The 14,326-nt window shown below is 42.0% G+C and overlaps 3 protein-coding genes across 3 annotated transcripts in view; 1 reads left to right on the top strand and 2 right to left on the bottom strand.

Annotated features, from left to right (window-relative positions):
- Positions 1–14,326, top strand: part of MYH15 (myosin heavy chain 15) — a 181,916-nt gene that overhangs the window by 140,972 nt on the left and 26,618 nt on the right. Inside the window, exons 33-34 of the mRNA XM_064374588.1 lie at positions 26–150; positions 2,957–3,072. Of these exons, the coding sequence (XP_064230658.1) occupies positions 26–150; positions 2,957–3,072 (241 nt within the window). The remainder of the gene's footprint in view (positions 1–25; positions 151–2,956; positions 3,073–14,326) is intronic.
- HHLA2 (HHLA2 member of B7 family) overlaps positions 3,791–14,326 on the bottom strand; it is a 122,677-nt gene continuing 112,141 nt past the window's right edge. The window contains exon 9 of the mRNA XM_064374586.1: positions 3,791–3,899. The gene's annotated coding sequence lies outside the window, so the exon portion shown is untranslated. The remainder of the gene's footprint in view (positions 3,900–14,326) is intronic.
- LOC135274144 (tubulin epsilon and delta complex protein 1-like) lies at positions 3,837–14,060 on the bottom strand. The gene is made up of 2 exons (XM_064374426.1): positions 12,870–14,060; positions 3,837–3,899 (listed from the first exon to the last, which is right to left on the bottom strand). Exons 1-2 carry the CDS (start codon positions 14,058–14,060, stop codon positions 3,837–3,839), a joined length of 1,254 nt encoding a protein of 417 aa, XP_064230496.1.

The raw sequence follows: 14,326 nt of genomic DNA, 5'->3' as shown, positions 1-14,326 counted from the left end.
TTGTTTTCCTTCCCTCTCTCTCCAGAAGAGATTTCTAATCTGACAAACCAGGTTAGAGAAAGGACCAAGAACTTAACTGAAATGGAAAAGGTCAAGAAACTAATTGAACAAGAGAAGACGGAAGTCCAGGTGACACTGGAAGAAACAGAGGTATCATCAAAGAAAATTTTCACTGTGACAAGGCAGAAGACCTGCATTCTAGCAACAACAGAATGACATGCATTCAATGCTTATTTACTATATGCTAGGCACTATGCCAAATGCATAATTTTAATATAATCACCATAGCAAACTACTGATAAAAGAGGAAATTGAGACTCAGAGAGCAAGATACACAGCAGTGAATGCAAATCTCCTGATTGTAGTAAAAACAGGCACTGTGTCTATCTTGTTCACTGGTTTATCCCCAGAGCCCAGACCCTCACTACTCAACATGTGGCCCATGGACATCACTTGGGAGTTATTAGAAATTCAGAATCTCAGCCCTCTGCCCATCTCTGTTGAATCAGGATCTGCATTTTAACAAGATCCCTTGGTGGTTCATATGCACATTAATATTTGAGAAGCGCTGGCCTAGAACATTGTCTGGCGTGTAGTAGAGGCTCAGTAAATATTTGTCAAATGTTGAATGAATAAATATTCTCGTAGCTGCCCCCTCCTTAAAGAGTCAGTCACAAAAACTTCACAATTTTTTCTCTCCCGAACTTGCTGTAGTTTCAGAAATAAGATTCAAAATGATGTTGTCAAACATTTGTTTCTGAAAGCTCATGTTTGTGCAGATTGACAGGAGGGTTTTCAGTGTTATGGATTAACCATTCAGGAAAAGTCTCTGGCTTTATCTCTGAGTGTGTATTAGCAATTGAAAGGACCTCTAAGAAGATGTTTTGCCAAAGAAGGTAAACTAACAAGGAAGTCATCCCATCATGGTTCTTAGTTGAGTAAGAAACCCTGATTAGCCTCTTTTCTCAGAGCTGAATTTCATCTTCCTGACTCAACCTTTGAGTAAGTACGCAGACACATTAAAATACAGCCCTGATCCTCCCACCAGTAGAAAAAAAAATGATTTTTGAAAGGTGTGGCAGTCAGTGTCAGGCAGGGGTCTCTTGGAAGATATGGTAGTGGAAAAGCGAGACCCCAAAGGACTGCTCTGTGCCGAGCATTGTCTGTGACATTTGCCTCACCATTATGATTCCAGAAGAAACCTGAAAGCAAATGTGTCTATATTACCCTGTGTATGGAGTTGCCAGGCAGCAGCTCTCGCCCTGTTGTGCATACATGTTTCCCGAGGCTATCTAACTTTATACAGATGCCTTGCTGTCGGCAGAGTGGCGTCCTCTAGCACAGCTGGTCCTTATACAGTTGGTGGAGTTCGTTTTGTTTACTTGTTCCCTTGGGTTCTCTGGCCCTCCTGGCAAGGTACTTTTTGAAGCCACCACCTTAATTAAGAGAAATACATTTTATGATAGAAATTTCAAACACTATGACAAGCCAATGAAAAATAAAACTGGCATGGACAATTTTTGTCCCGTAAACATAGCGCCATCTTGGTATATTCAGTCCATCAGCACTTGTGTCAAGGGTGAGAATGACATGAAGGCATCGTACCCAAACCATTTAGTACCACTAGGTGGCAATACATTCTATTCACATTTTCTCAACTTCTCTCTTCAGCCACATCCATAAATGCGTCATTAACTTGGACATGTATTTGTAACATTGTGTTATTTATTTCCCTGGGTGAGCCTTTATGAGAAACTTTATCAGATTTTTTTAAAGTCATAAAACTCAAATTATCCCAGGTCATCTTCCCTAAAGATTCACTTTCTCAGTGCATTTTAGAGGGTTAAAGGTGACAGTTTCTCGTTGAAGGAACTACACTATTCCTTCTGAGGAAATTGTTATCCAAGCATTTGTTTTTGAATGTGTGTTAGCAATTTTATTTCCTTTCATATTGAAGCAATTTTATTTTCTTTTATATCAAGAGAACATCAAGGGTGGTCTTATTAAAATTCCCATCATCTTTTATATTTTTATTTTAAAACTGCAACTCAGTTTTACTTTTTTACTTTTGGTGGTGTCGGCTAAGCACTCCTCAAAAGAGGCTATAAAAAATTACTTCTGCCCTTAGGACTGCCTGTAGCTAACTGACCACAAAATTGCATCACCCTTTATGCCCTTATATCATTGGTATCCTGCAAGTGTTTTTTGGGGGTTTCTTCTTTTATATATATATTTTTGTCTTCAGGACAGGCTTTAAAGATTTAGCCAAACCTATGCTTTTAGAGTTGAATTATAACATCCCTGCCAATAATTGCCTTAACTATATTTGAATACACAAAGGGGCAGGGAATCTTCCTGCCTGTCAAAGCAATTCATTTGCAGTAGTGGTACCAATTATGTTGTTAATGGCTCATGCTGGGTGTTACCTGTCAGGTACATCCTAAATTCCTTTATTTGTTCTTGATATGACAATATTTGGACATCACCTTATTGTTTGTTTTCTGAATGCATCCAACCATCCAACTTTTCCTCTATCCCCTCCTGATGTCCAGAATTTAACAGAAGATTCCAGGTAGGAGTTATCACCTTCCTTGTTCTAGCTCTGATACTTTTTAAAACTTATCCCAAAGATGGAATATATTAGAAAAAGTCAAGACTAATACAAAGTTTAAATATAGTCACAGGCAAGACTGAAAATTTCTATTTTAAAATAGGCTTTAAAATTCTAGTTCTAGAGCTACAGCTGAAAGACCTAAGAATGTCAAATCTATAAGTGAAATGATAAATGAAAGCAGTTGCTGGTCTCACCCTGTTGCAATCTCTAGGGACCTGACTTGAACCTGTATCTCTTCCAGTAACTCTAAGAGAGCCACATTAGCCACATATGTTTTGGGAAAAAAATAAAATTTTGTCTAAAAGTGGACTTCATTTTATGCTTTTTATTTATGTATTCCAGGGAGCCCTGGAACAGAATGAAAGCAAGATTCTTCGTTTCCAGCTTGAACTATTGGAAGCTAAAGCAGAACTTGAAAGAAAGCTTTCAGAGAAAGATGAAGAAATAGAAAATTTTAGGTATTTACGATGATTTTGATGTATAACAAGTATGTATTTCGGAATCCTTGACTAAACAGAGCTCATTATGTCCAGCTGCTTTTATGGCCCCTGTTGGAGTATTACCAGAGAAACTTAGAAGAATCCATATCAGATTCTTCTATACACAATATCTATACAATATCTATAGTTGTGTATAGATATTCCTTTATACACAATTAGCTATCCCTTTGTACACAATTGTGTATGGATATTCCTTTATATTAATAGTGGTGCGCTTACTAGCTTACTAGCTACCACTATCAATATAAAGGAATATCTGTACACAATTATTGCCAGATTTTATAATTTTCTTATGTTTGAGGAGCTTCTACTCTCATGTGAGACTCAAGATAATACCAAATAAATGATTATATGTATAAGGACTGTGTATACTGTCTGGGTGTCCCTATAATGCCATATTCTCTGGCATTAAGAAATTGACTAAAAATGCTGAGCCATGGAGAAAAAGCCAAAAAATTCACTGCTGTACTTTCAGATGAGAGTGAAGTTTTCACATAACCCCTGCCTGTACCTGTAACAATTTGTTTGAAGAGGAGCAGAAGCCAAAAGCTAAGCTGCTTATTGAATCCTTGTTAAAGCAGCTGAGTCTTCATAGTCAGGAAACTGAATTAGACAGGACTCATCGGTTGCAGAATTTTTTCTTAGCTTTTTCATAACAAGCTGATGATTTTAGACATTCCACTTCTTAGCTTCTCAGTGAAGCGAGGGGATAAAAGCAGCCCCTACATGTCACAGAAGGTGGTGAGGAAGATCAGTAGGCTGATGTTGGCAAAGCACTTCACATGCTGTAGATCAAAGGCACAATTATAAACACATGGAATTAACGATGATTATATTATCTAATCTGTTCCTTTAAGTCAATGCCATATGTCAGCAAGAAAAATCATTTGAGCCTGAGGTTCAACTGGCAACTTACTTTCAATGTATTTGTTAAACAGTTAAAAAAAAAAAAAAAACCCTGTTAACACGTTCAATTGAACTGACCTCTTTCCCATAGCCCATTTTTAGACAAATCTCTCAAGGGGGTCAATTTTTTAATGAGGATGTCAAGCCAAATTTGGCCTTCTGTGTGCTTTGAGTTATCCTTGCTCTCACTCACTGGCATTTTCTTCTATAGGACTGACTGTGGCGAGCAATTCTGATCTACTTAAGAGGCTCTGAGTCAGTGTCTAAAAGAATTTTTTTGATGAAGGGCAAAAACCTTGGGCCTTGATATTTGCCCTACTTATTTCCACGAGGAATAAAAATGAATGTCTCCTTGTGCAGATTAAAAAAAAGCAACAAATAACACTGATTCCAAGTAATATCAGACCTGTGTCTATAAATAAACCCAGCTGAGGAGAAATGAATCCTCAGAGAGCCTGTGTCTCGTCAGGTACATCTGAATGTCACAGAGCAGTTTGCCAATTATAATAATATTAGTGTGAAAAAAGCCAGAGATCCAAAGAGCTAGGGCTGGAAGAAGAAAGAACTGAAGAACAGGCATGAGCCATGAAGGGGCTGAGAAAAGGAGGGGCGGGCTGGAGGCAGGGGACCAGCTATTCATAAAATTTAGTTAATGATTCATAATAACTATAATAGGTACATCCAGAAAGAAAAGATGAGCTTATCTTACAAGATATCACAAATACCAGCCCAGGCCCTTTCTACTCTGAGCACATCAAAATGCCTTGGTTTAGTCTGATAGTTTAATTTGACTTTGGGGCTAGCAGGGCATCTTAAGGAAACTGAGTAGAATGCCAGGAAAAAAAAAAAATAATAAGCCAAGCACAACATTCTGAACAATCAAGAATAAGCCAGGGAAGTTATAGAACAAGGAAAATATTGCCTGAGGGCAAGATCAGGTTCAAGGTCAATGCCCATATAACCCATCATTAACTCCACAGAAACTGAAGGAGCCTGGTAAGACAGGACCTGGTAAGTAAGTCAAAGGGACCAAGAAAGCAAGAGAAAGAGACCCAAAGGCAAAGGCAAAATCTTGATACTGCCGTAAACCAGGTAACTCATTCAACTCACTCTCTTTTGCCAGGCCCTCTCTTCCACTCTGGTGAGGACTGATTCTGAATGAGTCCAGCCTGGAGGCCTGTTGGTGGTAAAAAGTACAAGCAGATGTGTGTGATATGTTTCACTTGGTCAACAGATACTGGAATGCTTAATGTTCACCAGACGCTGTGTCTCATATTCTAGTCAGGGCTTCATAGACATTTTTGGATAGAGTATTCTATTTATTTCTATAATAAATAAATAATGTTATAGTTGGTGTAGGTAGAGGTAGAGAGATGACAATGCAGTCACCGATGGGAGGAGAAGAGCTGGTAGCTGGACTTGATCTTCCCATCTTATTAGACACAAGGAACAAGGCCAGCTTGAAGGCCAACTCATTGCCGTAATTGCCATGTTAGTCAAGCCCTACTGCATGGCCCAAGACTAGGCTGACAAAACGTTGGTCAGGTGTATCCTGCATCTTCAGGGAATTCTCTGATTGGAGGAAACGTTGAAATGTGAGAGTCATCACTCTGGTTTACAGCTGTGGTTTTTCTGAGCTATATTCTGCTCTCCCAGACAAACCCAGAGAGGTGTTTTTGGGAATGAGGCACTGAAATTCCTTATTCTATCATACTGCATTTGTTTGTTTTGGCTTGATCACCAACAGAAAGGCTAGGCAACCTTTTTCTCTAAAGGCTCAGATGTTAAATATTTTCTGCTTTGCTAGATACATGTTTTGTTTGCCAGAGATGCGGCCACTACTTAACACTGTAGTTGTAGGTTGAAAACAGCCATAGAGAATAGGAAATAAACGGGTATGGTGGAATTTGGCCCACAGCACATAGATTTCCCACCCCTGGTCTAGAGCCTCAAGTATACAGTAATGTTCCATTGTATTTTCCTTCTGTAAAGTCCACTTCTCTGAACTCAGTCATGTCAAACTTTGTCACGTGGTCTTAATTTATATACACCATCTGACTTGGTTTCTTTTATTGTCTGAGGGTATCTCTGCCAGAATATGCTCACAATTTTTCTCACTTTTAAGTAAAATATTTTCGAGGGTTTTTGAAAATTAGAATCTCATACTCACATGGTAGCAAAAAACTTGTTAATTATTTTAAAGCCAGCTCATGTGTATTTGGATTAAGAAAAAAAATCTCCTATTTCTCCGACATAGATGAACAATATTGGAGGGAAATAAATGACCTATTGGATGGTCAGTGATTTAAATGATAAGCTAATGATTTAAAATCATTAGCTCTTCAAAGTTCTGTCATCTTGATTTTTCTTTGCATTTGGTTTCTTAAATTATATTTTACATTTTAGGAAAAAGAAGGTACTTCTTCCTATATTGCCCTTGGTCCTGAATGCATCATTTTTCTTAAAGAATGTACTTGAGGGAGCTTTCATTTTAAAGATTTCTTGACTCTGTATGAAATGTGTTGATTGTTTAGCAGCCATTCTCCGGGACTGTATTATACCCATGCTTCTTAAACCATCACACTTTTTACTTGTCTGCAGGCACTCATGAAGTTTCATAAACAACTGTGGGAAAAGTGTAGTTTGAAACACGCAGTTTGTCTGCTTAAGTAGAATGTATTTCCGTTCAAAGGATTTTGACATCAGGCTGGGGATGCTTCAGTGTTTCTGTGTAAGGAGAGTCTGCTGTGGCAAAAATGAGAGTTTCCCACTGTAGGACAGATAAGTGTCTAACAGCTTCTGGTGATGTGGAGTGTGAGCATCCCTGTGTTGGTTTACTATGGCTGTCATAACAAAATGCACAGATGTGTGGCTTCAACAGCGGAAATGTATTTCCTTACAGCTCTGGAGACTAAAGGTTCACGATCAAAATGTTGGTAGGTTTGGTTTCTCCTGAGGCCGCTCCTTGGCTTGCAGATGGTCACCTTTTCAGTGCATCCTCATCTGTTCTTTCCTCTGTGCACATGCATCCCTATGTCTCTTCCTCTTCTTATAAGGACACGAACTGGTCCCATTGGATTAGTACCCCATTCTAACAGCCTCATTTAATCTTAATTACAACTTTAAAGGCCCTATCTCCAAATATAATCACATTCTGAAGTCTTGGGGGTTAAGGCAAGAACATATGAATTTTGGGGGGACACATAATGCAGTCCCTAAAAGTTCATATTAATTTATGTACTAGAATCCCTATAGGATTCTGATCTGGAAGCCAAACAAAAGCCCAGAGCCTAAGGATAGGCACGAGATAACCAACCTCAGCTTGTGAGGACCAGGGAGAGGGGGCTGGCAGAGGACAGGTGCTCACACTGGGCTCTGGAGCCAGACAGAGTTAATTTCTATACATTTCCATAATTGCTTTGAGGCCTCCCTCACCGATGGGCAGAATGGGGGTCATGAAAAGTAGTACCTCCACCTGTCAATCAACTTCAAACTCTGACCCCTCTCCTCTCCCTGTATGCCATATGCCTTCTTATTTATTTATTTAGAGACAGAGTCCTGCTCTGTCGCCCAGGCTGGAGTGCAATGGTGTAAACTTGGCTCACTGCAACCTCTGCCTCCTGGGTTCAAGTAATTCTCCTGACTCAGCCTCTCAAGTAGTTAGACTACAGGTGCCTGCCACCACACCCAGCTAACTTTTGTATTGTTAGTAGAGATAGGATTTCACCCTGTTGGCCAGGCTGGTCTCAAACTCCTGACCTTAAGTGATCTGTCTGCCTTGGCCTCCCAAAGTGCTGGGATTATAGGCGTGGGCCACCGTGCCCAGCCTGTATGCCTTCTTGATCGACCTCACAGAGCTCAGAACTGGTTTGATGACAATTCAACATGGAATCTAATTCTGTTCTAATCTAATTTGTGCAGATAGGCTCTATGAGAAAGAAGAATAGAAAGACTTTTGCCTCCTCTGTTCTCTATTATCTGTCCAGCACCAGCTCCCTGTTTCATGATTTGGGCTTAACAGGGCATGTGTTAATTATAGCAGTTAAACTGTCCTAACCACCAAATCCTGATGACTTAAACAGAAGTTTATTTTTGCCTATGTCTGAGTCCAATGTGAGGTAGGTTGAAGAGTGGGTCAGTAACATTCAGAGTTATTAAAACACCCAGGTTCTTTCCATTTTGTGATTTCATGACCTTCCACATGTGGCCATCAAGTTTGGTAAAAATGGGGAAGGGTGAGTGCAGGATCTCACAAGTGACCATGTCTTATGGGCCAGCCTTGGCATGGTGAACTTCATTACTGCCCTCAGTGCGTTTACCAGAATCCGGTCACATGGTCTCAAACTACAAACAGTTTGGGAAATAAAAATTCCCATGGTTTCCCCAAATTTTTTGTTTTTATTGCCATCCTAAACACATAGCTATTGTTCTTCTGTCACTTTGCAAATACGTTTTTAGTTCTAGTTTTAATGTAAAGTGTTAAAGTAATTCAATATCACACAATTGGTTTTCTCGGCCAATCCTTGGGTATACTCTGAAACTCCTAGAGAAAGATAATCATTTTATTCTAGGAGAGTTGTGTGTCCAGGCTATTATAGCAATATTGCTCCATCTCAGGAATTGTTCCAACCTGAGTGACTTTTTCCTGCCTTATTCAGATATTTTTCACCATTGAAAGTAGTTTAAATATATATTTTTTTTTATTGCATTTTAGGTTTTGGGGTACATGTGAAAAACATGCAAAGTTGTTGCATAGGTGCATTCATGGCAGTGTGATTTGCTGCCTCCCTCCCCCTCACCCATATCTGGCATTTCTCCCCATGCTATCCCTCCCCAACTCCCCCCCCCCGCTGTCCCCCCCACTCCCCCGCAACAGACCCCCGTGTATAGTGCTCCCCTCCCTGTGTCCATGTGTTCTCCTTGTTCAACACCCTCCTATGAGTGAGAACATGTGGTGTTTGGTTTTGTGATCTTGTGTCAGTTTGCTGAGAATGATGGTTTCCAGGTTCATCCATGTCCCTACAAAGGATGCGAACTCCTCCTTTTTAATGGCTGCATAATATTCCATGGTGTATATGTGCCACATTTTTCCTGTCCAGTCTATCATCGATGGGCATTTGGGTTGGTTCCAGGTCTTTGCTATTGTAAACTGTGCTGCAATGAACATTCGTGTGCATGTGTCCTTATAGTAGAATGATTTATAATCCTTTGGATATATGCCCAGTAATGGGATTGCTGGGTCAAATGGAATTTCTATTTCTAGGTCCTTGAGGAATCGCCACACTGTTTTCCACAGTGGTTGAACTAATTTACACTCCCACTAACAGTGTAAAAGTGTTCCTATTTCTCCACATCCTCTCCAGCATCTATTTTCTCCAGATTTTTTAATGATCGCCATTCTAACTGGCGTGAGATGGTATCTCAATGTAGTTTTGATTTGCATTTCTCTAATGACCAGTGATGATGAGCATTTTTTCATATGTTTGTTGGCCTCTTGTATGTCTTCTTTTGTAAAGTATCTGTTCATATCCTTCGCCCATTTTTGAATGGGCTTGTTTGTTTTTTTCTTGTAAATCTTTTTTAGCTCGTTGTAAATTCTGGGTATCAGCCCTTTGTCAGATGGGTAGGCTGCAAAAATTTTTTCCCATTCTGTTGGTTGCCGATTCACTCTATTGACTGTTTCTTTTGCCGTGCAGAAGCTGTGGAGTTTGATTAGGTCCCATTTGTCTATTTTGGCTTTTGTTGCCAATGCTTTTGGTGTTCTGGTCATAAAGTCCTTGCCTACGCCTATGTCCTGAATAGTTTTGCCTAGGTTTCCTTCTAGTGTTTTTATGGTGTTAGGCCTTATGTTTAAGCCTTTAATCCATCTGGAGTCAATTTTAGTGTAAGGTGTCAGGAAGGGGTCGAGTTTCTGCTTTCTGCATATGGTTAGCCAGTTTTCCCAACACCACTTATTGAACAGGGAATCCTTTCCCCATTGCTTGTTTTTATCAGGTTTGTCAAAGATCGGGTGGTTGTAGATATGTTGCGTCGCCTCCGACGCCTCTGTTCTGTTCCATTGGTCTATATCTCTGTTTTGGTACCAGTACCATGCTGTTTTGATTACCGTAGCCTTGTAGTAGAGTTTGAAGTCCGGTAGTGTGATGCCTCCTGCTTTGTTCTTTTTGCTTAGAATTGACATGGCTATGCGGGCTCTCTTTTGGTTCCATATGAAGTTTAAGGTGGTTTTTTCCAGTTGCATGAAGAAGGTCATTGGTAGCTTGATGGGGATAATGTTGAATCTGTAAATTACTTTGGGCAGTATGGCCATTTTCACAATATTAATTCTTCCTAACCATGAACATGGAATGTTTCTCCATCTGTTTGTGTCCTCTCTTATTTCGTTGAGCAGTGGTTTGTAGTTCTCCTTGAAGAGGTCCTTTACGTTCCTTGTTAGTTGTATTCCTACGTATTTTATTCTCTTTGTAGCAATTGTGAATGGCAGTTCGTTCTTGATTTGGCTCTCTTTAAGTCTATTATTGGTGTATAGGAATGCTTGTGATTTTTGCACATTGATTTTGTATCCTGAGACTTTGCTGAAGTTGCTTATCAGTTTCAGGAGATTTTGGGCTGAGATGATAGGGTCTTCTAGATATACAATCATGTCGTCTGCAAATAGAGACAATTTGACTTTCTCCTTTCCTAATTGAATACCCTTTATTTCTTTTTCTTGTCTGATTGCTCTGGCTAGAACTTCCAGTACTATATTGAACAGGAGTGGTGAGAGAGGGCATCCTTGTCTAGTGCCCGATTTCAAAGGGAATGCTTCCAGTTTTTGCCCATTCAGTATGATATTGGCTGTCGGTTTGTCATAAATAGCTTTTATTATTTTGAGGTACGTTCCGTCGATACCTAGTTTATTGAGAGTTTTTAGCATAAAGGGCTGTTGAATTTTGTCGAAAGCCTTCTCTGCATCAATTGAGATAATCATGTGGTTTTTGTCTTTGGTTCTGTTTATGTGGTGAATTACATTTATAGACTTGCGTATATTGAACCAGCCTTGCATCCCCGGGATGAATCCTACTTGATCATGGTGGATAAGCTTTTTGATGTGCTGTTGCAATCGGCTTGCCAGTATTTTATTGAAGATTTTTGCATCTATGTTCATCATGGATATTGACCTGTAATTTTCTTTTCTTGTTGAGTCTCTGCCGGGTTTTGGTATTAGGATGATGTTGGTCTCATAAAATGATTTGGGAAGGATTCCTTCTTTTTGGATTATTTGAAATAGTTTCAGTAGGAATGGTACCAGTTCCTCTTTGTATGTCTGGTAGAATTCGGCTGTGAACCCATCTGGACCTGGGCTTTTTTTGGGTGGTAGGCTCTTAATTGCTGCCTCGACTTCAGACCTTGTTATTGGTCTATTCAGGGTTTCGACTTCTTCCTGGTTTAGGCTTGGGAGGAGGCAACTGTCCAGGAATTTATCCATTTCTTCCAGGTTTTCTAGTTTATGTGCATAGAGTTGTTTGTAATAATCTCTGATGATGGTTTGAATTTCTGTGGCATCTGTGGTGATATCCTCTTTATCATTTTTTACTGCATCTATTTGGTTATTCTCTCTTTTCTTTTTTATTAGTCTGGCTAGTGGTCTGTCTATTTTGTTGATCTTTTCAAAAAACCAGCTCCTGGATTTATTGATTTTTTGAAGGGTTTTTCATGTCTCCATCTCCTTCAATTCTGCTTTGATCTTAGTTATTTCTTGTCTTCTGCTAGGTTTTGAGTTTTTTTGATCTTGCTCCTCTAGTTCTTTCAATTTTGACGATAGAGTGTCAATTTTAGATCTCTCCTTTCTTCTCATGTGGGCACCTATTGCTATATATTTTCCTCTAGAGACTGCTTTAAATGTGTCCCAGAGATTCTGGTATGTGGTGTCTTCGTTCTCGTTGGTTTCGAAGAACATCTTTATTTCTGCCTTCATTTCAGTGTTTATCCAGTCAACATTCAGGAGAAAGTTGTTCAATTTCCATGAGGCTGTGCGGTTCTGGGTTGGCTTCTGAATTCTGAGTTCTAACTTGATTGCACTGTGGTCTGAGAGACTGTTTGTTATGGTTTCCGTTCTTTTGCATTTGCTGAGGAGTGCTTTACTTCCAATTATGTGGTCAATTTTAGAGTAGGTGTGATGTGGTGCTGAGAAGAATGTATATTCTGTGGATTTGGGGTAGAGAGTTCTGCAAATGTCTATTAGGTTTGCTTGGTCCAGGTCTGAGTTCAAGTCCTGGATATCCTTGTTAATTTTCTGTCTCGTTGATCTGTCTAATATTGACAATGGGGTGTTGAAGTCTCCCACTATTATTGTGTGGGAGTCTAGGTCTCTTTGTAAGTCTTTAAGAACTTGCCTTATGTATCTAGGTGCTCCTGTATTAGGTGCATATATATTTAGGATCGTTAGCTCTTCTTGTTGCATTGATCCTTTTACCATTATGTAATGTCCTTCTTTGTCTCTTTTGATCTTTGTTGCTTTGAAGTCTATTTTATCAGAGATGAGAATTGCAACTCCTGCTTTTTTTTGTTCTCCATTTGCTTGGTAAATCTTCCTCCATCCCTTTATTTTGAGCCTTTGTGTATCCTTGCTTGTGAGGTGGGTTTCCTGGATACAGCACACTGATGGGTTTTGGCTTTTTATCCAATTTGCCAATCTGTGTCTTTTGATTGGGGCATTTAGTCCATTTACATTTAGGGTTAATATTGTTATGTGTGAATTTGATCCTGTCATTTTGATGCTAGCTGGCTGTTTTTCCCATTGGTTGATGCAGATTCTTCATTGTGTTGATGCTCTTTACCATTTCGTGCATTTTTGGAGTGGCTGGTACTGGTTGTTTTTTTCTATGTGTAGTGCCTCCTTCAGGAGCTCTTGTAAAGCTGGTCTGGTGGTGATAAAATCTCAGGTCCCGGTCCCCTGCTGCCCCATCCTCTCGTCTCACCAGCCGGCGTGGCCCGTGGGGCTGGGCCGGGTCCCTGTCTTGCTCCCAGCGCCGCCGCAGAGCTCCCAGCTCCGTTTCCACGGCCTCCCGAGGGACCCGCCGCACAGCACTCCACTCTGGCCCCCGTCCACAGCCTCCAGCCTCGGCCTCCCAGGCCGCCCGCCTGCGCTCCGCAGCTTCCTGCAGCTCCTCCTGCAGCGCCCGCAGCTCCCACGCTACCAGCTCCAACTGGCCACCCCTGTGCTCAGGGATCCGGGGCAGGAAGGTGCCCTGTGAGGTGGCAGCCAGCGCCCCGGGGGCACAGGTGTCCAGGACTGTGTCCATCCACCGCCAGAAGACCAGCTCTGTGCGCCGCCATGCCAGGACCGCCTCCAGGCGCCGGTTCTCACACTCCAGAGTCCGCAGCAGCTGCTGGCCTCCCTCTGGGTCCCTGAGCATCTCTGCTTCAGCGACAGACAGATGACCAAGGCTCTGGTCCCCATGGCAGCCGCGTGTATACTGATGGATCTTGCTCAGGAGGCTGCACTGTTCCTGCTGACTGGACACCAGCTGGCGCCACCGGAACCGCAGCTTTCCCATCAGCCACTGCACGTGGCGGACATCCACAGGCTCCTCTGCTCGCACCTGGGGTGCAGGTGGGCCAGGGCTGACCAGGGCCTCACACTGGCACACAGTCATCTCATCACGCAGAGGCACTCGGGTCTGGGCCAGCATCTGCTCAGGCACAGGTCCTCGGGCCAAGAGCCAGGACAGAGCCAGCAGCAGCTCCCGGCTGCCCTGGGAGCCATCCTCAGGGAGCTGTGCCAGTGCCAGCCGCGGGTAGCCCTGGGAGCGCAGTGCTGACTTCACCAAGCGGGCTTGGACCTCCGGGGCGAGCGAGGCCACGGCGTTGTCCAGAGGGAGTGGCGCGAGCACTCGGAAGAGAAGCTGCCAGAGCGCGGGGGTCGCCTCCGGACGGTCGAACTTGGCGCGGCGGAAGATCTCGGGGCTGGGTCCCGAGGGCAGCGACCGACTCAATGCGGCGATGGCCTCAGGCAGGGCCCCAGCCGCGGGGTCCACCCGCCGCCGCCGCCTCCCCATGGAGCCAGCAGCAGTCTCCTTCGGATCGCCCGCCGCCGCCGCCAGTAGTTTAAATATTACAGCTGTCTGAAAGCGCTTCCTTCCTTCATCCTTAGCCATCCAAGGAAACCCAGGTGCTTGCCCTAGACCATCCTTTAGGGAATCCCAGATAAAACTAACACTTCCCCACAGGAACCTTGAAAAGCTCCGGGTATTTTCCTGGCTTCTTCAGGGAAGTTGGTCTGAAAACCTTACTTAAGTCCATTATGGTGGACATATACTCACTA

The sequence above is a fragment of the Aotus nancymaae genome, unplaced genomic scaffold (genome assembly GCF_030222135.1).
Source record: "Aotus nancymaae isolate 86718 unplaced genomic scaffold, 86718_ANA_hifiasm-v0.15.2.pri h1tg000011l, whole genome shotgun sequence".
Taxonomy (NCBI): Eukaryota; Metazoa; Chordata; class Mammalia; order Primates; family Aotidae; genus Aotus; species Aotus nancymaae.
Note: the sequence above shows the minus strand (reverse complement) of the source record. Positions and strands in the feature narration are given on the sequence as shown.